The sequence below is a fragment of the Agelaius tricolor genome, unplaced genomic scaffold, assembly GCF_023055355.1.
Source record: "Agelaius tricolor isolate 1412-34295 unplaced genomic scaffold, bAgeTri1.0.p SCAF_6, whole genome shotgun sequence".
NCBI lineage: Eukaryota > Metazoa > Chordata > Aves > Passeriformes > Icteridae > Agelaius > Agelaius tricolor.
In genome coordinates, this window is record NW_027269266.1 from 31,931,812 (window position 1) to 31,955,107 (window position 23,296).

The 23,296-nt window shown below is 49.0% G+C and overlaps 2 protein-coding genes across 5 annotated transcripts; both read right to left on the reverse strand.

Annotated features, from left to right (window-relative positions):
• Window positions 1–3,620: 3,620 nt before the first annotated feature.
• HOXA2 (homeobox A2) lies at window positions 3,621–5,688 on the reverse strand. Its single transcript, XM_071429935.1, has 2 exons — window positions 5,307–5,688; window positions 3,621–4,632 (listed from the first exon to the last, which is right to left on the reverse strand). Exons 1-2 carry the CDS (start codon window positions 5,686–5,688, stop codon window positions 3,878–3,880), a joined length of 1,137 nt encoding a protein of 378 aa, XP_071286036.1. The 3' UTR covers window positions 3,621–3,877.
• Window positions 5,689–10,913: 5,225 nt separating this feature from the next.
• Window positions 10,914–20,551, reverse strand: HOXA3 (homeobox A3). 4 transcript variants are annotated; one of them, XM_071429940.1, is made up of 3 exons: window positions 20,537–20,551; window positions 13,164–13,638; window positions 10,914–11,728 (listed from the first exon to the last, which is right to left on the reverse strand). In XM_071429940.1, exons 2-3 carry the CDS (start codon window positions 13,633–13,635, stop codon window positions 10,959–10,961), a joined length of 1,242 nt encoding a protein of 413 aa, XP_071286041.1. In that variant the 5' UTR covers window positions 13,636–13,638; window positions 20,537–20,551; the 3' UTR covers window positions 10,914–10,958. The 4 variants fall into 4 exon arrangements, with proteins under 4 accessions (XP_071286041.1, XP_071286040.1, XP_071286038.1 ...); XM_071429939.1 differs by lacking the exon at window positions 20,537–20,551 and having other exon boundaries at window positions 13,170–13,341; window positions 13,384–13,635; XM_071429937.1 differs by lacking the exon at window positions 20,537–20,551 and having other exon boundaries at window positions 13,164–13,341; window positions 13,384–13,635.
• Between the last annotated feature and the right edge of the window lie 2,745 nt (window positions 20,552–23,296).

Sequence of the window (23,296 nt, forward strand, 5' to 3'; positions counted from 1 at the left end):
GGACATTAGCATGGAAATGAGGCGCTTTTGGGACTGACGGCCATTGTGCTCTCCCAGGCTCACCGGCCACCCTCTGGCCCTCATCCCTGCTCCCCCCGCACCTCCGCCGGGCTCACCCTCACCAGCCTAGGGTTGGGGTAGGGAAGGAGGAGCCGGGGGCAGGAGGACGAATGATTGGACGGGGGCCCGGGGGCTCCGCAGCCCATCTGCTGTGCTCCCGCAGCGCCGCTGCCGCCCGTCCGCCCTGGGACAGGGTGGGGGCACGGCTGTCCGGGGTGTCGCGGGTCGCAGCCCGAGGAGGCGACCCGGGACAGGGGCAGAGGAGCGGAGGGAGGCGCAGGGCCCGCCGCCCCGGCCCCTTTGTCCCTGCGCTCCGCCGCCCGGGTCGGCGGTAGGGAGAGGTGGCAGATGGCCAGTGGCAGCCCCAGAACCCTCGGGACCCGCGCTGAGCATCGACTCCGACCCACCCCTCCCCAGCACCGTGGGGACGTGGGTCAAAAAACGGGTCCGTGGCCAGAGAAGGAGGGATGGCGGTGAGATGTGGGTTACGACCTCACATGCGGTTTACGTATGCGGAAAGGGAAAGGGGAGGTAAAGGCCGGGCATCCGCCTGTCCCAGCGCACCCAGCCGTCTGCAGGCAGAAAGGACGGCACCAAAAGTCTTCAAAAGAAGTTCTGCGAAGCGTCAGCCTTGGAGAAAGATGGATGGAAAGTCATGTCCCCTGACACTAGCCCCAGGAGGGGCCACCCCCTCTATTTCTGCAGGTGCCTACTCTTACGTCTCTCTGTTCTCACGCTCGATCCTTGCTTGTTTTGAAATCCAAAAGGCTCTTCCAGCCCGCCACCACTCCCCGCTCACGAATACACACGCACACACCCACATACACACCCTCAAGCTCCTCCCTCCCACACGAGCTACAGCACAACAACACTGGGTGCAAAGCTCTCCTTCCCACCGCTGCTGGGTCAGCCCTCATCCCACGGCATCCGCACGGCCGCTCTGCTGCCAGCCAAAACCGAAGGGCGCCTCTCTCCACCACGCGTCATCCCGGTGCCCTCAGTACATCTATTTGCTCTGATTTACTACAGAGGCAGGGATGGTTAAGGGCCCTCTGGAAAGGTTCAGTTTCTTAAACTGCAGGGGGGCGGAGTGGAGGACAAGAGCAACAACACTCCAGAGGCATTTATGATATTATACTGCGCCAATTTTGGTTATGGTTATAGCTGTAAACACATTTATTTCATTCTTGTAAACCAGTTGTGATAAATACTGCATAAAGCAGAGAAAAGAGACAGCGATTAAGACTGCTTACTAATAAAAGGGCTGACATCTTCTCAGTGCTTTTTCCTTCAGCCAAGAAAAAAAAAATTACTACAAGTAGCTCCCTTTTACCCGCAAATTCCGATGAATCACTTTTCTTACAGAATCCTGAATTCCTTTTTTCTCTGCCTTTTTGGTGCCATTGTCTCTTGTTGCATTGTCTCTCTGGCGGGGCTCTCGGGTTTTGCTGCCCGCACTAAGCATGGGGGCAACACCATGAGAAGGGTCGGAGCAGAGGAGGAGCGCACACCACACCCTCCCTCCTCCGCGGCCAGGCGAGGGGGAGCTCCTGCCCCTTCCCCCTGCCCTCAGGCCATCCCGGCCCCTCCGCGGCTTCGCTCAGCGTTTCCTGCCACGGAACTGAGGCTGAGGGTGCGATCCCGGCTGTTTAGGCTTTTCCGTGGGAGTGTGCCCCCGCTGTGGCCCCAGAGTTCACCCGGAGCCTCGGAGGCGGCTCCTGCTTGCTGAATTCCCCCATTTATTTAAATTGAGTTTGTGAGAAGTTTAAACCTTGTAGAACGTTTCCTTTTTCTTTTTCTTTTTATTTTCTTTTTGTTTGATGTTTCTGGGTTTTGTTTGGGAGGTTTTTGGGGTTTCGTTTTATTGTTTGGGTTTGTTTTTTTTTTTTTTTAGTTCGTTTTGCTTTGGTTTTCTTTAAGCGTAGTCGGCATCCGGAAATCTGGGCACAAAAGAAACCCCAACCCTTACATGAATGTTGCGGTCCAATTTAACCCAGTGGCAGAGGAGTGAAAATGCCGGGGAGGCTGCTCGCTTTCCGCAGGGACATGGCTGGAGCAGAGGGAAGGAGGAGAACCGAGGCCGAGGTTTCACCGCGCCCGCAGCTCAGCCAAGCTGTTGTTTTAAAGGAGCAATAAAAGTGAATTATGACTAAACGCCTTCTCACTTAATGGTTTTAGACGGGGATCCCCAGCCTCGGCAAATACGTAAGAGGATTTTTATTTGTGAATGTGTTCCTGCAATTGATCTCTTTGATGACATTCTCATTCATAGAAAGAGTTTGATTTATGACTTTCGGAAGAATTGCGTTCAGCCCTTCCAGCTATAACCCACGCATCCCAGCTCCACAGCGTGTTACGGGGCTGGGAGACAACACTGTTCGCATGGACGGACAGCAGAGCCCCGCTCACAGCCCCCACCCAAGCCCCACTCGCCCGTGTAATGCAACCACTCGCGCTCTCGCACGCAAGGAGCCGGGCCCGTCCCCGCCCGGGGAGCCCCGGCCCGGGGCGCAGAGCCCCGCTGGCATCTGTTGCTCCGTTTTAGCCCGAAGGACGGGGCTCACCCTCCGCTTTGGGGTTCGGCAGCGCCGGCTGGCAGGCAATTTGGTGGAGATTTCTGAAAGCCCGTCTATGCCGCCTCCAGCAGAAGAGCGGGGAGCCCGAGGAAATTATAACTTTAAAGTCAGAGTTTCCCCTTTTCGTTAGCAGTCTTTCACCTCTCAAGAAGGCTTACACAAAAAAATATCTTCGGGTCTGCCCCCGCACCGCCCCCGAGAAGGATGGAGTGGAGAGGCTGGTTCCTCCCTAAATATTTTTTTCTTCCCCCTGCGTTTCTGCCACCCTTTTGATTTCACAGGCACTAACTTCTGTATTTCCTCTCCTTCTAGGGCTGATTTCTTGGATTACTCAGCACGTGAGAAGTAACGAACCACATTCTTTGTGAGCTCTGATATTTTTTAAGATACGTTTTCTGAAATATCTTGCTGGTTGCTAAGCACTACTTTCTAGAAAAACAGGATTATTTTAATTTTTTTTAAAAGCACCTTTCGTTCATGTAACAGGCTGGTTTCTGCAGGAGACGCTTATCCTACTGAGCCTCTGTTACGTTCTGTCTATAACAGAGAAAGTCCTCGTTCATGCTTTTGTTACAGCTCAGGATTTCCAAGCTTTGTATCCTCACAGGGATAAGATGCCACATTTTTACATTAAAAGGAACAAATCTCCATCAAACCTGTGAACGGTTTTAATTTCTTTAGTTTCCTTATGAGAATCCTTATAATAAAGAAAATGAACGATTTTTTTCCTCTCTAATGAGTATCCTAAATTGCCAAAAGGGAAGAGCTCATTGTCAGAACGTTGGATTTTGATTATTCGTAAATTAATAGCGGAAGGGATGGGGAGAGATACCCATCATGTTATCCATCTTAAAAGCAGAGAGAAAGAAAGGAGAAAGAGAAAGAAAAAAGAGAAAGCTCCTTGTAGCAAACAAGAATTTATTCTACCAAAAATACTTATGACAACGCATCCTAATGTAATACAAAAATAAAAAGAAAGTGAAGATACATTCCTATATGATCACTTTCTTACAGACCTCATATATTGCTTTCATAGAAGGACCTAGAATGTGGCTAGGTTAAAATTGAACACAACTAAAACTTCATAAGAAACGGCAAAATGTCATATCAGAGGGAAGTAACAAACAGAAAATAGTGAAGAGGGAATGGGAGGGGAAACATAAAATTAATTCACTGGGGGAAAAAATTAAGAAGAATAAGGAGGAGAAAGCAGGACCCTTGGAGAGGACTTCTTTAATTTCTTAGTAATTCAGATGCTGCAAGTCAATTGTGGTGAGTGTGTCTGTAAAAAAGTCAAAACTGTCAGCAGAGATATCTACGGGACTGTCCAGAGATCCTGGCAAACTGGGGGAAACTGCATCTGAAAGCTGTAGACAGGAATCTGTGGAGAAAACGTTAAAGTCCTGTAAAGAAGGGACATCTAGGGCCTCAGGACTGTCATTGTTCAGGCCAGCTGCACAGTTCTGGGCCATTGTTGAGAGGCAGTTTTGAACAGTGGGTGACTGATGTTGAAAATGTTTCAGATTTTTCTCATTGCTCGTTAAAGGCGAAACGGGGAAAGTTTGGGATTCGCCATTGTGCGCATTCTGCGCCTGCTGCTGGGAGAGGGCATTCTGCTGGAAAGCGTAGCCTTCCCGCTCCAGGAGAGCGCCGGAGACGTTGCTGAGGGCTTGCTCGAAGAGGGATTTCTCCTCCTCCTCCTCTTCTTCCTCGTCCACTGCTTTTTCGGGGTCCTCTAGGTTCTTAAATTTCCCCTCGCCGTTTTGATTCTCCTTGCACTGGGTCTGTCTCTTGTGCTTCATCCTTCTGTTCTGGAACCAGACTTTGACTTGTCTCTCAGTCAGATCCAGCAAGGCTGCAATCTCAACCCTCCTTGGTCTACAGAGATACTTGTTGAAATGAAATTCTTTCTCTAGCTCCAAAAGCTGGGTGTTGGTGTAAGCCGTCCTCAGGCGCCTAGATCCACCGCTACCGCTATCGGGGATTTCAAGGGGGTCTGTTAAAAAAGAAAGAAAAAAAAAAAAGAAAAACACCACCACCACACGCACCCCAAAGCATCCCCGCCCGAACAGCGAAAGCAGAGGCACACGGACACACATACAAAACAGATAAATGCACGGATTGAATTTCAGCACCCCAGCTCATCGCATCCCGGGGGGGTGGGGGGGAGTGCTCTCTCTGCATGTATGTGTCTATATCTATATGTCCATATAGCATAAAATAGCAACTGCAACAAAATGGCCGCCTTTGGATGCAGTAAACCCATTGTGTTGCACTGCTGAGCGCCCGGTGCTGCGTGCCCCTCGGCCACCTCCGCCAAATCGCTGCCTCCAGCTCCCCAACCTCCCCACACCAGAGCAAACTTTATATTAGCCATACCGCAATTTATAATTAATGCATCAGCTGCTTAGCTGAGCGGGAGCAATCTATCACTCTTCATTACTGTCAAATATCCTAACTCTAGGACGGCGAGACAAGAGAGGTCAGCTCCAACTCAAATAAATCATCCCGCATTAGGCAAGTTTGGGGAAAGTTTGGGTTTCCACCGAGCCCCGCCAGCTCCGTCCTTCCCGCCCGCCCGCCCTCCGCCTCGTCCCCCCGCGAAGCCGAGGGGATGCGGGGAGCCAAAATAGCGGCCCGGCGGGGCTGGCGGCTCGTCTTTGGACTGACCTTTGTGGCTGAGGCAGGCAGGTCCAGCGGCTGAGGCGGAGGCCGAAGCGGGCGGCAGCGCGGATCGCTTGGACGCCTTTTTCTCTTTCATCCAGGGGTACTCCGGGGGCGGCGGGGCGCCGGCGGGGCCCGGGCTGCCGCTGCGGCCGCGGGGGCTCGCCTTGGGGCGACCGCCGCCGCTGTGGCGAGGGTGGCTGCCGGGGTTCAGGCTGGGGATGGTCTGCTCGAAAGGAGGAGGAATCAGTGTCGAGTGTGAAAGCGTCGAGTTCTTGATTGATGAACTTTGAAATGTATCACCGACAGGGGGAAAAGATGTCAGGCACTCAGCAAGCGATGGCTGGCTATTGATAAAACCGATCTCTCGCTCAAATGCGAAATTCATGGCCTTCAACTGGCAGCCCCCGCGGAGAAAAAGTTCCCTCGGATTCAGGGGCCTCGGGGGGAGGGGAAGGCCCAGGAAAAAGGAGAGAGAGGAGAAAAAAATATAGCATAGAAGATCGCTGGTGGGGTGTTTTTTTTCTAATTCACTGATTACAGCCGTATGGGGACCGTGCTACTATTAAACTATTGAATTCATGGAGACAAGGTTGAAATTGGACCGAATTGGCTGTCACATGATTGCCTCTGCCCAATGACAATTTGGGCTTTAATCAAAAGAAGCCACTGTCTGTTTGATTGATCCAAAAAAGTCGGGAAGGAACGCCTCATTGGGGGCCAGAAAGGCTTTATTTACACTTTTTTTTAAAAGGGGAAATGATATCTCGAGTATCTATCCCCTTGGCGTCCTAATCTGAAATGATCGGGGGTGGGGAGGAGGGTGCGTGTGCGTGGATATGTTTGTGAGAGAGGCTGCGAGAGTGTGTGTGCGTGTGTGTGTGTGGGTGTGGGTGTGTGTGTGTGTGGCTGCTTGTCCTGCAGCCTGCTGCCTTCCTCGCATCCACCCGCACACTCTTCTCTCATTGTTTGGGACTGTCAGGAAAACGCTTTGCACCTCACAAATCATTTAAGCACCTCAATCTGACGCCTTGAGTCATTAACAAAGTAATCCATTAATCTTCAAAGTTTTGACACCGTCAGGCCCCCGCATAAGAAGTTGCACCCAGGCAGGAGTCTGAAGCAGAGGGTCTTGAATTTTTCCTAGGAATAGCACTTCCTCCAAAACTAGTTTCTCCTTCCCGTCTCAGCCTCAATGGGTTCCTTTGTATTTTTTTTGTTTGTTTGTTTGTTTGGCTTTGTGTTCTTGTTTGATTTTTTTCTTTCTTTTTTTTTCTTTTTTTCCAATTTTCCTCTTTTTTTTTTTTCTTCTTTTTTGGTGGCTATCGGGTGTACAGTATGGAGAACAATCGGTCGCCGGTGCTGAGCCATTGTTTATCAGGATCTTCCTCAGCAACCTTGCTTCGAGGGGAAGAGTCACATAGGCAGCAGCCCTGGCGCTTCATGACTTCCCTCTCCAGTTGGCTTCCCGGGATTGGACCGTAACACATAACCCTAGGAGAACCTCTCTGGGCGAGCCAAATCGCGAGGCTGCAAACGCGTCTGGCTGTTGCCTCTTTAAAAAAAAGTATATATCCCGTGCCTTAGCTTGCAAACGATACTCCCGTCTGCTGGCATAATTTGCTTAATAACCGTAGTAGGCTGGGTCTGGTGAGTATTTTCGATTACCAGGAAATATATGGGCTGGTAGCGGGTTTGTTTTCAAGGGGCCAGACAGAGCGAAAATGCTGCGGGGTTCTGACTTGAGAGACGGCACTCGCCTCCGATGCTTGGCTCTTGCCGCCGCCGCCGCCTCCAGTCACCCCTGCCAGGTCGAGGCAAGTCCCGAATTTGGATGCTTTTGGCATAATTTTCCAACCATACTGAGGCGACAGGGAGAGTGATGACAATAATGGCCACAATCACCAACCCGATGAATCCTATGGTCACAGCCGCCCTAGACAGCCCGGACGGGGTTTGCTTGCCCGCGGAGCCCGGGGTGCACGGCGGGGTGGGGTGCGCCGGGGGCCGGGGGAAGGCGCGTCCGAGCCGCTCTCCGCGTCCTCCAGGAGCCAGGAACCATCGCCAGCGCGATGAGGTGCCGTCTCGCTTTATTTTCGGAGTTGCCAAACAGGGGTCGGCAACCGTCTTCGTAATTATATTAAAAAAAAAAAAAAAAAAAGAAAGAAAAAAAATACGGGGGGTGGAGGGAGGGGAAACAGAAAACAAGACCCAAAGCACTCAGTGGATCAGTCTGCGTCCAGTCTGCACGAAGTGCATTTTAAAAAATCGGTTTTAAGTTAATGCACCCACAAGATATAGCATATCTGCGAAGGCATTGGAGAGAGGGGGAGGGGAGGGGCCGAGAGGCTTTAAATGGGCTTTTTGGTGGTTGCTTGTTTAAATAAAATATAGAACGAGACTTGTCATTTAATCCCTCAAAAGGGATGCCTTACAAATATCGATGCTGTTGGAAAATGCAAGGGGTTTAATTTTCTTGCTTTTAGTCCAAACAAAGCTCTGGTGGTGTCTGCCCGCGATCAATCTTGGCCGCCAAAAGGTTTGACAGCTACTGGCCCTTAAGAACACATTTAAAGCTTCTTGCTCTTTCCAAGATCAAATGTGGCCGTGAAAAGAGGCAGAGCAAGAAACGCAAGTAAACAAGGAAAAAAGCTGCTTTTAAAATATGCTGGCAGAGGACTGGGCTGCTTGTGGGAAAAGTCCGGTTTTATTTTGCTTCTTGATGCCTACGTTTTCTTTTCTTTTCTCTGATTTCTTTTTAATTTTTTTCCCCCTCTGGAAAATATTGGGATTAAGAGCAGGATGACAAATAATAAAGAGAGAGGTTTGGACTTTAACCAGGCTTTGTGAGTAAAACCTGTGTGGGTGTCTCTATTCTGCACATTTGTTTCTTGTGGTCAGCCTAATACAAAAACCACCTGGAACAAAACCTTTGCAGAGAGGACGCGAAATTCTTGGGAGAATCAATTTCTTCTGCCTCCAGGGGCATCTTTTAATCGGACGAATCTTAAATGCAAAATTACAAATTCTTATTTGCAACCTACAAGCTCTGAAGAGAGGATTGAATACGGTTTATGAAAAGAAGGGGGGAAAATCGCCTGTATTTTTCTTTCTTCGGGGTGGGAGGGGAGTGAAACGCCAACTTCCTTCTATTTGAACGTTTACCTAAATGCAATTCGTGGTGCTAAAGGAACCACGCAGTAAGTATCGTGACTGTACCGTTACCTTTTGTTGTATCTAACCTAACTGATCCGAGAGCTGGGCGGGGGGGCGGCTGGCATTTTATGCGGGCGCTCCTTTGAAACGAGCATTGTCCTGCAATGTTGCAAAAAAATGCTTCCTTCGCCTACAAAAGTAATAATCAGTCTCTGGTCTGTATTGTGTAATAATCAGATTTCAGTGAAAAATATTAGCCTACATAGCCTTTCCTTCCACGGTTACATGTCTATATATACAATAAACAGCGTGGTATAAATCTATTTGCTATCCTTTTCTTTGACTGGGCATGCTTTATCTATTTATGCAGAAAAGCTCTATATAGATTCACGGATGCATGACAATGTTTCAGCATCAGGCAAGAATGGTTCTGGGAACAAGGTAAAGCCCAAAGATTAATAATATTTCAGCATGAGACCAAAATGGCGACATTTTTTTTCTGTGCTCTAAAAGATACAGATGGTGAACAGCGTGCGTTATTATCTACACAGCACAGGAATATGTCTTTATAAACGTGCAGGGGTATATTTTACCTAGTCTATTAAGGTCCGTTTTGATTTATCTTTCAAGTTTCAATCTAAAAATTACGGACATTTTGCCTGAAAGGAAGAAAAATCGGATTTAAGCACAAGCTTGTGGGTTTCTCCATTCTGCCTCGAGCCGATTCGGACCGGGGACCCCTACGGGTGCCGGTTTGGGGCCGGGACCGTCGCCCTTCTACCGTACCGTGTCCCCCCCTCGCCCCCCGACACAAACACACCCGCACACACATCCACACCCCCCCCGCGGGAAGAAACGGAACACAGCGCTCCCCTCCCCCACACCTTCAGGCTGCCGTGAGAGGAAAGGCGGCTCAACAAAAATGAAATCAGCCCCAGTAAAATATTTTTTAAAAATAATAATTCGGGGAAAAAAATAAGGAAAGGGAAAGATAAATTCCACTTCTTAAAGGAAAAGGGGAAAACGGCGGGGCTGGCCAGAGGAAGGAGCAGCAGTGCGCGCATCCACCCCCAGCGCATTCGCGGCCCGGCCGGACCCCGCTCCCCACGCTGCTCCCCCGGGCTGGCGGGGCTCCGGCTCAGCCCCGCCACCGGGAGGCCCCTCCGCGCCCGCACCCACGCGGGGCTTTATGGCTTTATCCTGAGCACCGCTGCCTGTGCTTCCCACGCACGCTCGTACACCCACATCCACACCCCCGGCTGTGCTCCCGGCGCTGCTCCGCGGCCGATCCCCCTCCGGACCCCGCGGGGAGGGGGCGATCCGCGCCCGCCGGGCACCGCGCAGCGGGTGCGGGAGGAGGCGGCGGCCACGGGCCCTGAAACCCTGCTGGAAGAAAGGGAAAAAAAAAAAAAAAAAACAACAAAACAGGAAGGAGAGAGAAGGGAAAAGAAAAATCTCTCTCCCTGCCTATGAAATGCTGAAAAGGCATCGCGGGGCCCTTCGGGTGAGCAGACCCTCGTGTAAGTTTACAGACGAGTTTCCTAGCTCCCCACGTCATGAAGGGCTATCCATTCCCCTGCGCTGCGAAGAACATGTCCTTAACTCTTTATTATTCAGAATAAAAACTTTATTTTTTTTTCCAGAACGTGAGCAGCAAGGAATGTATAACTTTCAAAACAAATCTAGCCTTTTCAGCTTCACACACTTTTTGCCTAGCTGGATGTTACAAGCATAAAGTATTCAAACCGCGATCTTTTTTCCCAGATTTTATTGCATCGTCATCATCATTATTATCACTATTTTTAATAAAAGGAGTTAATAGTTTCCTTTCAAATGATATTTCTAACACGTGCCGATATGCCATCTAATATATGGCCTCCTGAATATTCAGGGTACAGATTTTTTATATATATATAAATATGAACAAATGGGGATAAATAAAATTTTAAACACTTAGATTATTCAATGTTTGCGAAAAAAAAAATATAAATAAATCTGAATGTTCACCAGCATACACACATTGAAAGACTTACACGTATCAATAATTGTCCAGGAAGTCCCTGTCCAAGCGCTTTTGATGTCTTTCTTGCTATTTAAAAGAAGTGCAATAAAAAAAATTGCTTCCCCGTGGGATCAATCATGTACGAACAAATTCACATTTAAGAATTCCTTTTATAGAAAATTTGTTCATATACCCTGTTTTGATAAAAGTGTAGAAGGTAAAGTATAAAGCCTCTGCATACTCCCAAAGTGAGACACAAGGCTACAGTTCAAGAAGATAAATATCCACTAGTGAAACTATAGAGCAATTCAAGCAACAAATATTGCTACGTCACATAAACTAGAAAACGCTTTTACGAAAGGAAACAAAACAAACCAAAACGAACAAAAGAAACGAGAAGGGAAGGGGAGGGCACATGTTGGGGGGAGGAGAGAGAAGGGAAGGGATGAGTACTTTCCAAAACTTGGGGGCTTGCTGTTCCTCTTAGTGACTCCTGTCTCTTACAGATGAGTGAGTTTGGGCGCTTCCTGAATTCTTCCCTGAGAAGGATGGTGAGCGGTAAGGTCTGTGTATGTTGGATGTGGATCACAAGGTCCATGGTGGTGATTGTTGGCCATTGGCCCAGCCCCGCTGTAGTCCATGTTGGCAGAGGGAGGATGAGGGAGATGAGTTAGACCAAAGATGGAAGGCCCAGAATTGGTCATGGTCTCCACGTAGTTGCCCCCTACATAGACGGGGCTTCCCTGTATATGTGGATTCCCATAACCGTTGCCTTGAAGAGGATGAGTATCATATTCAGGTGTCACAGCTGCTGTCCCCGTGTATCTCTTTTGAGGAGGTGGGCAATTATTAAGAGGAGCAGTATACGATGCAGGGATGCCATAGGTGTTTTGATGAGGCTTGTTAAATGGTGGAGGCGACTGGGGTTCGTAGGGGACACTGTTTACTAAAGAATGCATAGAGTTTAGATATCCCCCAGCAGCTGGAGGGACGGGGCTTCTGCTTGGGGACTGTCCTCCTGAAGAGGTCATCATACCCTTTCCCTTTTGATCCTTTTTGTATTTCATTCTGCGGTTTTGAAACCAGATTTTGATCTGTCTTTCTGTGAGATTGAGCAAATTAGCCATTTCTACCCTTCGTGGCCTGCAAAGGTACCTATTGAAGTGGAACTCCTTTTCCAGTTCTACCAGCTGGGCACTTGTGTAAGCTGTACGGGCTCGCTTAGAGGAGGCTTGCCCTGGAGGGCTTTTATCACCAGCACAACTCTCACCTATGTAAATCACACAAAGAACACAATCAGCATGGCAAACCTACACATGGCAACATGAGAAAATGGCCAACAACACCAGCACCTGGAGACTTCAGCTCCCAAAGGCAAGATGGATGCCCATGCGTGCAACGAGTACTCCCCCAAGGCATGAGCTCAGTTGTGCCAAGCTCCAAGCCTCGAAAGAGTGCCTTGACCTCATTAGTGTCACTGTATGAGTACACTCGCTTCCCCTAAGAATGACAGCATCCAACCTATCTCCAGCTTGGTAAAGAGGAGCAAGGAAGGTTCAGGGAAGCAGTGAGGTTTAGAAGCGCTGAAACTGAAACTGTGCTGACATAGTGGGATCAGAGTCTTCAGGAAATAGCTGTTCTCCATATATATATATATGTATATTTTATATATATACACCAGTTACAAATGCCTGAAAGCTAGATATCTACAATACAAAATTTTTAACATATAAATATAGAATTATCAGTATAGTGGATTTTTTTATCATGTCTGGTATATCGCATGAACATATGGTAGTGATTGGGAAGTATAATATGTATAAAGAAGAACATACAGTAGCTAGGCTTGCGTATAGGCATGGAGATATATCTAAATCTCACTGCTTTTTAATTAAATAAATACATGATATGGAAGGTTGAAAACAGCAGTCTTACCACAGCTTTAAAAAGCAGACCAGCAAAACATTTGCTAAAGTTTTGAACTCTATTTCCAAGTCACATTTAAGCAAAAAAGAGGAAGAAATCAGAATAACCTGACTTCTGGGCTTTGGAGCTAGCACTGGTGTTATCAGTTTGGGTTTCCTTGAGTAATAAAAGTGTTGATATACACTTCCATCCCTCAAATAATGTTTTATGGGCTGAAGTTTATAGCACTCCTGAATGATTTTTGTTTACCAGGCTTGTAACTTTGCCAATCAGCTTATTAAAATAGGAAGAGGTTCTGACTGCATGCAGGGCATTGATCCTGCCTGCACATGATTATGAGCTATTTTATTCCCGTTACACTTCAGCAGAGATAGGTCACTGTCTTATTAATCTAACAGCACCATGCCAACAAAGTACTCGGGACAAGCCCCTGGCTTAAGGCCTGGGCTGCTCCACACTGACATGATTTACTGAAGGGGGGATTACCTAAGAAATGTGATAGATGCTGGAGGGCACAAGTGGTTCTGCCACTAGGAAGCAAAGATCCCTTCTGCAAGGCTGGGAAAGTTTTGTATGGGGTGTTTTTTTCACCGAGCTCCCCTCAGTGAATAAGCTGAGTGATGGCAAGCCCTTTCCAAAAGTTTCATGGGGTCAACTCAGAGGGTAAAAAAGCCCCCACCCTCCCCTCCCTGAAGTGAAGGTGGGTAAGACAGCCCTCCTCCCCACCGGATGCACAGTCAGCCCAGGAGTACCCAGGGAGAGGGGGGCACGTTTCATACCTGAACTGGAACTGCTGTTTTTCTGCTTTGTGTTTTGCCGAGACTCTTTCATCCATGGGAATATCTGTTTGGACACGGTGGGTGAGTTAAGAGCTGGGCTCTTGGTGGGGTTGGCCGGGGCAGGGTTGCTGCTGGCATTTTGAGATGGTGAGGTGGAGGTCGGAGGTGGAGGCTGTGACTGCTGGGCTGGAGGCGGCTGCGGTGGAGCCTGTGGGTCAGCGAGGCTGGGGGGCTGGAGAGTCTGGCTGGGGAGGGTCCTCATGCAACTCTCACTGATGTCATTGGCCTTGTGGTGGGACACAGAGCTGCCGGGGGACTGGAGGGAGCACGCGGGGCGGTGGTACTCAGTTTCCACAAGTGATGAAGATGGAGGATATTGCTGCTGACTCGCATTATAAGTGAAACCATTTGCTCCTTGGTAGGGGTAGGCACCATAGATTGCAGAGCTGTCGTAGTAGGTCGCTTTTTGCATTTCGTTGTTTCCCAATATTTATTTCGCAAACTGACAGGGTCTTGACACCCTTGGAGAATAACATTGGCACCCCTCTGTCACGTGGCGCTCTTCCTCCAATGGCCTCTCCGGGCAGACCTGGGGTGTGGGGAGAGCAGAGCAGGGTGAAGAAATGGTACAAATCCATCTTACTTTCAATAGCTAAGTGACATGAAAGCCATAAAAGAAAAAGTGGTCAGCAATATTTAGCAGCATGACTTGGCCTCAGGCGTGGAGCATTTCGATATAAAAGCTGCCTGGATTTACTGGCAGCTACAAATATGTGCTTTGCTGCACCGGGATAGAGGCTTTCTAGGTTTGTTTTTTTATTATTATTTCTTTCTTGTTAAGGAACAGAGCAAGCGGGTTGATCGTTTATCACCAAGAGGCTGTTTTAATACCGGTCTCTGAGATAAGGGTGATCGAGGAATTGGTAATGCAAAGGGGCTGGGCTATTACTTCAGTCCAACTCTAAGATCAAACCCTCTCCTTTAACCAGCGTTGTTTTATTTTTAGCCTTTCTCTCCTGGCTACGGCTCTTCATACAACTTCAAAGAAATATATGAGATGGTTCCTGTCTACGTGTGGCAGGGGGCAGGAGCAGGGTGGAAAGGTTTCCTAGGCAGGGATATTTAAACACCCCGGCCCCAAAGTGATGGATTTTGGCTTGTCTATAAAATGCTCGATAGGAAAATAAACCAAGCCAGCACCTTCTCCCCTCCGTGCCCGCACACCGCCCCGAGCCGCCCAGGTCACGCACCCTGGCAGCAGTGGTTTCTGCCGGGCGAGCCCCGCCCGCCGCCCGCCGCCCGCAGCGGCTCCCGCTCCGTCCTGGAGCGCGGCTCGGGCCGTTCCACGGAGCCCCCGAGCCTGCCTCCCACTCGCGAGTGGGTCCGGCCTCAACTGCGCCCGGCGCCGCTCAAAGCCCCTCCAGAGAGGCCAGCAGGGGCGGTCGTTGGTTTGTTTTTTTCAGCAGTTATTTTCAAGACACTAACTTTTCGTGGAATCAGCCAGATCCTACCTGTTAAAACATGATGGATTGGGGGAAAAAAACACACCAGAAACCTGAAAAACCAGCGTTCATCTCCATGACCACGGCTTGAACTTTTCTTCCAACTTAGCGATAATAGGTTCTGTCTTGGAAACTGCTATGTAATTTGATGTATGAGGGTCACTTGGCTGGGGAGAGGGTGGACACAAACTCAGAGAATGCTTCTCCTGCCCGGGCGAATCCCTTCCCCCCCACCCTTCTTTTTTTTTTTTTTTTTTTTGGTCACCCATCCTCCTTTATTACTGGGATCCCCCACCCGCCCCCCGTCCAAATTAAAGTCTACTCGTCACCTGCTTGAAAATAACCAATTAAAGAATCGCCCGTATTAATGAGAGAGGAGACCTGTGCATAACCTCCGATCTAGGAGGTGCTTCCACACGCACTCACATTGTTCTCAGAAACTGAAGTGTGTTTCTCACCGTCCTCCTAACCCCTTGCTGGCAAATAACCACGTATTTTCCGATCAGACAAGGGCCTCCTTCCTTTTACCACTTTCCCTGTACTTCAGCAGCTGGGTATTTTCCCCCCAAAACATCTAACGAGGACAAATGCTTAGGGGCGAAAAGCCTTACACAACACAAGCACCAAACGAGCTCATTCTACGCCTTTCAAGTTATACAAGTTCTTAGAAAACAGTATTCCCTTTGTTAGATCGTAACAAAATGAAGGTAACACACCTACAGCAGGGCGGTTACCCTGTTATTGCGCTAATCAAGCTCTTTGGATGCTATTAAGCTAATAAGCCAATGGAGATCTGAGGCACATACACAATATCCAGCTCCTCGCCTCTCCTTGCCTGTGCTATCGAGGCCTGGTGTGATTTTTCTCAATTCCTTTGAAAGAGAGACTACAGACACCACTACCAGAGGAGAAGGAGGAAACAATCAGCCAGCGGTGATTTCACAAAGGCACCCGCCTTTCATGACCGCGACACCAAATATTTCACCTTCCTTCGGCCGCTGCGAAGTTTTGTGGCGCTGGCAGGACGGGCAGCGCGGAGCGAGGATGCGGGGTGCTCTGCTCCCGCAGCTGCCGGCCTGCAGACAATAGGCAACTTTACTTGGAAGGCAAAATATTATTGGAGCTTCGGCTGTCTGCCAGCAAGTTAAAAAAAAAAAAAAAAAAAAAAAAAATCAGATCCCGAGCTTGAGTTCGCCAAGTTAATCACTTCCTACAAAGTTATAGAGAACCGGGGGTAACCTGAGGAGCTCCCGGTCATTCCAGGAAAAAGTGGGAATAGCGGGATTAAGAGCGACAACGATCCCGGTAGGGTCCTAACGGGAAAGGGGAGAGGAGGTGGATTCACCACCCCAGCCGGTGCCTGGGATGGGAAGAGCTCTCCTCTCCCCTTCGAAGACAAAAAGGCAGGTCTTACGAACACAAATGGGCCCCCAATCTTTCCAATGCCTGTTTTATCGGCTCCGTCTCGGTCTGTGCAATACACGGCTCTGCACTTTACCAACTTCTCTCCCCCACCCAGACAGCCCAGAAGCAGCAGATGAAAATTGCTTGGGGAGGCAAGTCCGCTTGGTTTCCCCCATTCCCCACTTCAGCTCTCTCCTACCCTGTCCTTCCCTGTGCTTCCCCCCTTCCCAAGCACACCAGATCTCTACCCTGTAACTCCCAACCGAGCCCCAAACTCTGACTCTAGGACGAAAAACCAGGCAGCCCCCCTGAAAGATTTCCTGAAAGATAAAGACAAAGTTGAGGGAAGGTGGGGGGTGGGGGGAAGAGAGGAGAGAGAGCTGCCTGAACACGAAGTGTAAGGGTATCAGTCACTGCCTGGAAGGAAGCCCCAGCTTGTGAACTCTTCTTGAACCGACATTTAAGTCTACGGTCATAAATCACTGGGACATAAACTCCGCCATTCACGACTGATAGCAGCGTATTTGTGGCCTGCTTACCTTAACTTCTGACGACTGAGGCGGAAGCCAGCATGCTCTCTCTCTCTCTCTCTCTCTCTCCCTCTCTTTTTTTTTTTTTTTTTTTTTTTTTGGAGGCGACACAACCCAGAGAGCAGGGGCTGTCTGCCCCAGCTCGATCCCTGCGGCCGCGGGGTGGGCACCGGCTCAGCTCATCTGCAGCCGGCACCCCCCGGCCGAGAGGGGCGAGTCCTGCCCCGCACGGGATGGGGTCGATTGCTCCGCACACCCGCCTACCCCGCTCCCCTGACGCTTCCAGCTGCGCACCCTACCCCGAGCCGGTCCTCGGCGTACCGTGCTCCCCCTGCGCGGGGCACGGAGGACGGGGATGTTTCCCAGGGCTGCTCTGGGAAGGGAAGGAGAAAGAGGGAAGGAGGGGGGTGGGGGGGGGGGGGGGGAGTTGGAGCGGGGAAAATAGGAAAATATAAAAAAAAAAAAGGAAGGAAGAAAGAAAGGCGGCCGCCTGGGGAAGCTTGGGGCAGGGTGGGGGCTGGGGAGGGAGCGCAGGAGCACGGCAGTGAAGGAGTGCGGCCCCCCCGCACCCGGGCGTCACCGAAGTCCAGGAAAATTATGCTAATGAAGACAAACGGCGCTCACAAAGGGTCGCTCTCACCAGCCTCCAGGGTGCTGCTGTGGGGGTTTGAGTTTGTCCCTCTTACCGGTGGGCTTGGGGGGCAGCTGCAGAATAGCCCCTGTGCCGCTCCCCACGGCCGGGAGCCCCGCACAGCCCCGGCTGAGCCCCGGGGAGGGGAGCAAAGCCCGCAGAGCCGGGGCTGGGTCCGGAGAGCCAACCGAAGCCCACCAGGATCCCCGCTCTGGGCAATGCTTTCAGAGCCACGCTGGAAATCATTAGAGTTACTAATTATTAACTCATGCATGCGTGAGCGCACACACACACAGATGTACACACAGACACCCCCCTGCCCCCCTCAAATATCCCCAGCGCCCGGGACGGGCACAGAGGCGCTCACGCACGCACATGTGTTGCACAGACGGGTCGGGGTGCCCGCAGCACCCCGTGGGGACGCGTGTGTGCCAGCCTCGCGTGGACGCGGGCCCGGCGCCTCTCGGCTCGCCTTCGCCTTCCTTCTACGGCACAGCCGAGGAAGGCGCTGGCCTCTTTCCTCAGCGCCACGGGCTTTGGGGGTGGTGGTGTCCCCCCTGTTTCCCGCACCAGAAACACGGCGGCGACCGTGCGAACGAGAACTTAAACAAAGTTGCGGATCCTGCCCGTGTGGCAGGCGGTAACGGGGCTCGAGGCTCCGAGCATGAAGCGGAGCCTGCGAATAAAATCTAGGTGTAAACTTGACGTTACTTCGTTAATTAAGGCATTATAAATATAACTAGTCCGTTTAAAGCACGAGGGAACCCAGCGTCATCTTTAAACACAAACAAAGCGAGAGGGGAGCGAGAAATAAAAAGCACTATAAGGCTGGGGTGGCCTCTTACGCATACCAATGGTTTTTGTCATTTATGGCTATGCAAGATTTATGACTTCGTGCACCAAAGCTGTAAACAGAGCACTAAAACAGAAAACACTTGCTCCTTATGGCATAAGTGAGAAGGCACCACATGAAAGGGGAAGCGGCCAGCGTAGGAGGAGAGAAGAGGCAAAAATCCTTCGTATGCGTTTTGCTTCAAACAATCCTGTGAATGTTGCTTTGGAAGGAAAAAAAAAAAGTCTTTTTAGTCAATAATCAACCCCACACTTTCTTCTGAAACTGCTGATCTGCTATTCGCCCACTTGCCCGGCCAAATACTGAGAGAGGCAGCGCTGCGCCCCGACGGAGCCCCCCGGACTGGCGAGGAGGATTTGGACAGGGAGAGAAAAGACGGGGATTGCCGAAACCTGCGGACACCCGGGAGCCTGCCGGTTTGGGGGGCCCCGCCGAAAGCCGGGCGAGTTTTTCCTAGGAGCGCGTTTCAACTTGGGAGCCATCTCCAGAGGGATTTTCTGACTAAATGTCTGTATTTAAGAACGGGGAACGGGAAGCGGGGGGGAGGTTTTTTTTTAAATGAAAGGATATGTAAGGATTTTAATCGTGAGAACCGAAGTGGTTCATAGGAATATGGAAGCGTTTTTTCCATTCATCTGACTGCCTGCAAAGAGTATTTTGCGAGATTTCTCCAATTAGTCCCATTTCCCCACGCCCCCCCCCCCTCTCCCCAAAGAGGCAATTTTAAACATGAGAAGATGATTATTTTTTTTTATGTCTCCTATGATGTCGGGATAAGTGTCCCAACGCACAGATCCCCGCTGCTTTTATCTGCCTTTCCCTCCCAGAGGCCGAATATTTTCTTTCTGCTCCATTCCACGGAGAGAGATAGGGCTCAGCTCGGGGGGGGACGGGCAGTGTTTGGGGCTGATTTCTGAGTCAGAAATGACCTGCCTTTTCTCCCCGAAGAGTCCCACTCCGTGGCACTCCCTCCCCTCCCTCCCCCCACCTCCCCCGAATTACTATTTTCCGAATAAAATAATGCCTGTAAAACGCCTTGTCCTTGGATGCCCCGAAATGGAAGCAGGCAGCACCATAATTCAGGGCTGCTTCTGGGGCAGCTCCCAGAGATGAAATAGCAAGGCAGGGAGTTGAGGGAGAAGGGGGCCAGTCCTGGAAGTGGTGCTTGTCCCAGTCGTTTGGGAGTTAGAAGGGGATATCAGCTGAATTAGAGAAGGACTGGACAATCGAAGCTAAGCCGTGGTCAATCTAAATTGTTTATATTTTCTAACACTAGAGAGGCAACCCACTCTTTGCTATTTGCTCAACAGACTGAAGTTATTTACAGAACTCGCCGAAATCCCCCTTTCCTCCAGAACTCTTCTTGCTTTCTTTTACTCTAGAGCAGGACTGTATTATTTATGAGTGTTTTAACTGGGTCAATATGCATCCAAACTGGGTCATAAATCAGAGGAAAGACTGCCAAGTAATTTAGCTGCAATTAAACCTTGGATTTTATTTTTGAGGCGCATTTTGGCCCCTTTCAAAATACGGCAACGCCAGTGTTGGTTTTTAGACACACACATGGGAGCAAAAGAGCTCTCCTTCTCTTGCTGAAGAGAGAGAAGTGCTTCAGTGTGGCGAGAAGGGGCAATAAAATTTATTTGGGTCAGTTCTGCTTCGGGAGTCGCTTTAAAGAGCAGGGAAACGTGAGACCATCCTAAACATCACCCTGAAGGTCTCTGCAGAATGGCCGCGAATAGCTCCGAGTGGAAATAACCTTTTTTTTTGTGCTCTCAGCGGAGTTTTTACCATCGTTCACTCTTCTCCCTCTCTCCCTCTCTTTCTGACCCCTTAGAAGACGAGCAATTACAAACAGCGCGTAACTGGACACAAAATGGCTCAACAGGAATAAGCGAGAGACATGGAACAAACTGGAGGAAAGCGAGTCCCAGGGCTCCAACCTTTCCCAAAGCCGGGGCAGACCGGGGAAACAGAGTTTCATTTAGTATTTTGTCCTCTTTGGATAGCCAAGTAATCTTTCATTTTTGTAATTTAATGTGCATTTATATCTATGCATTCACATTGATAAGTATACACAAATACTTAGATATTTATATATATGGATATATCTATATTTGTGTATGCGACGGTATGGATATTAATTTAGAGCTAGTATCTGTTCTCCTAGAAGATACTTTCCATTTCTCTTCTTTTAATTCTCTCTTTCCAGATCCCCATTCAGAGAGGCAGAATAAACCTCCACATTTTCAAGGCTGATTTATTGTTAGAAGCCGTGGCTGGCTCTTGGTTCAGCTCCTTCTCACCGCGGAGAAATAAAGAGGAGCGCCTTGGCTCATTTGGGAAGGGGAAGCTTTGCCATAGAGCTGAGCACTCATGCAGCGCTCCTCGCACAATAAACAAAGTACCACTAAAGCATCATAAATAAAATGGCAGCACGATCGCACAGTCATCGATTTACGGAGCGGCAGCGGCCGAACAAACACCCATAAAACAACAACCGCCGCCGCACACTCGAGCACGACCCCGACAGAGGAGCATCACACACCCCCCACATCGCTTTCTCCTACTTGCCCAAATACATAAATAAATAAACACACAAACGCACAAATAAAATAATAGAATAAAATTAAGGGGGGAAATGTTCAAACACGGCAATAAAAGAGGCTTCCCATCTCCAGCCGGTCATAAATAATGGTAAAATGGCAATCGAGGGGCTGTAGCGGAGGCAGCTGGCCATCAGCAGCCGTATGGGATCTCTATGGAGAAAAATAAATAAAGAAGCAAACTCTGCCTGCTCTGCTCGCTGCAAGGGTAGAGTTGAATATTTACCACAGCAAATTGAAACAAAGGGGGAAGCAGCCTGGCTCCGGGTGCACACACACCCGCACGCACACACACGCACTCACTCCAGCCTCTGCTACTGACCTTTGCCTCGAACAGCAATAACTCACCACATAAATGAACAATCAACGGAAATACCTTAAAATAAAATCCATCCTTTCTAACGAAGCATTTCGTCCTCTCGGCTCGACAATAACCTTTCCATAAGGAACGAAAGCTGTCAGCGAAATGGCCAGCTCTTGTGGGGACGGTGATGGGGGCAGGAGGGAAAAAAAAAATAATAGAAAGCAGTGCTTGCTCTGAACAGAAACTGGAAAAGCGTAACCGCAGACGGAGCCAGACCGGGTCTCCACTCCAAATGCCACAATAATGCGCTGTATTATGTGCTCACGTGGTCATACGTCAACTTAAATCCTTTTATTTGAAATAGGGAATCATTGAAGGAACAGGGTTTCTTAGCGCGAGCCTTCGCTTTTTAAAGCCTTAACCCAATATGTTAAAGAAGAGTTTTAAGGGAGGAGAAAAAAAAAATCTAAGAGATGCAGATGACTACGGAGGGAGATTGGTCTGATTCTCTTTCCTCCCACACCGATATTTCTTTACACAAAACCCCTTGGAAGGTAAGAGGAATCCTTATAACGCTGCACTTAGATACTTAGCCTAATTAACCGGCGTTGGCTCCCGAGGCCCGGCACTCTGCTCCACGTCGTCGCATGTCCTCTGCAAGCCCCGAAGAAAGCCCAAATCTTGATGCTATTATTTCCAGCCCCCTTCTAAACGGGACGATTACCAGCCTTCCCCCCACCCCCAGCTCCCTCTACCCTGCCATTGTACAGGGCTTGCTCAACTCCCACACGCTACATCAGGGCTCCTGTAGAAACTAAAAAGACCTATAATTACCTGACAAAGGCAAAAAAGAGTCTCTTCTAAGAGGCTAGTTGATTTTTGTCCCCGTAACACACTATGAAGAATACACCTTCCTTCACTGGCGTGCCTCTGAATTTTGCAAAATCTTTTGGGACCTTGCTGTTAAACCTGTGCTTACGCATTTCCTATACAGCTAGTTTGAGTGATGCACAAAATTATAGGTTTCTAGCGTTGGAAAAGGAAAAAAAAAATTGGGGAGGGGGAGTTCTTTGCCTAAGGGGAAAAAATTAAGGAAAAAAGAAAAAAATCAAAGTTGTATGTGGCCCCTGAGCCAGGCAGGTTCGCCTGTGTGTGAACCCATCACATCTTCCCTGTAAGATTGTTTAACTTGTGCTATTGACACAATAAGCTAAACAAACAAAAGAAACCCTCCACTCACACAACTTTTCTGGAAGGAGTCAAAGTAAATCAGATAGTTCACGCTTTTACCGTGCTCCTGGTTCAGTTCTGTGGCTCCAGCATTGTGCATGATGATGTGTACACCCTTGCCCAAAATCCTTCCACCATCTCCCATGAGCTCCAAGAAGCTAACTACATATCCCCTCTTACTGTTTCACCTACACTTCATTGAACAGAATGGAAGGAGATTTCTTTTTAAAGATGATTTTTAGTGTTACCGTAAGGTTTGTCAGTGACGAGCCTTATTATACTCTCTCCTGAATTGTAAAAGTGGGCCACTGGAATGTAAACCCATTCGTAACAGTGTACAGTAGTGGCATTGCAGCAAAGTCAGCGTGACGTTACAGCAGGAGAAAACTTTGCAATTTTTCACATGGAAGTGACTAAGGTTGTACCAGGGTATACATATATTATCCCTCACCGGGAACTGGAATAAAAACTACAAATGCCCCAGAAAAGTGGGGGCATTAGGCACACTCGACATGCCCGAGTCTGTAACTATCAGCTTGCCTGGTAACTCCACAGCTCTTATACTTATTGTAAACCAAGGCCGATATTTGCTTGAGGCGGATTCACGGCTCTTTTAAATTTGGTGCCTTTGCATCCCATAGAGGAAACGCACAGAGAAGTTCTTCTGCAACAATGAAACTGAAATTAATGGGGAATGGAGCAGATGTTGAAAAAAGCGAAGCAAGTCTTTCTTGGGGCTGTTGTAAAAAGTTATCGACTGCTTTGCGTCAAAAGTAGAAAGATGGCTTTAGAAGTTACAGTCTTGAGCAAATAGAAACTACAAAAGCAATAAATCACAATCATAAGTCATCTGAAATGCCTTAACGCTAGCTGTGGCTATTGGCTTCAAAACCTTGTTTCTGTGAACATCTTTATTGGTATTAATGGTCAAGTTAATCCTAAAACTACTGTTTAACAATTAACTTGGTGTATATAGTGGGGAAACTAATTAATTCTTAAGAAAAGTAACTTCTTGACGTGTGAATACCTTTCACAGAGTGTGCTTTGGGAAGGCAGAAGGGGGAGTCTGCCTA

Bases quoted from the DNA above. Each gene is read 5' to 3' on its own strand.
- HOXA3 (XM_071429940.1), bottom strand. From the start codon at position 13,635: ATGCAAAAAGCGACCTACTACGACAGCTCTGCAATCTATGGTGCCTAC. The intron at 11,729-13,163 runs GTATGAAACGTG...TGATTTACATAG, and splicing joins AAACAGCAGTTCCAGTTCAG to GTGAGAGTTGTGCTGGTGAT.
- HOXA2 (XM_071429935.1), bottom strand. From the start codon at position 5,688: ATGAATTTCGCATTTGAGCGAGAGATCGGTTTTATCAATAGCCAGCCA. The intron at 4,633-5,306 runs GTCAGTCCAAAG...CTTTTTTAACAG, and splicing joins TGCCTGCCTCAGCCACAAAG to ACCCCCTTGAAATCCCCGAT.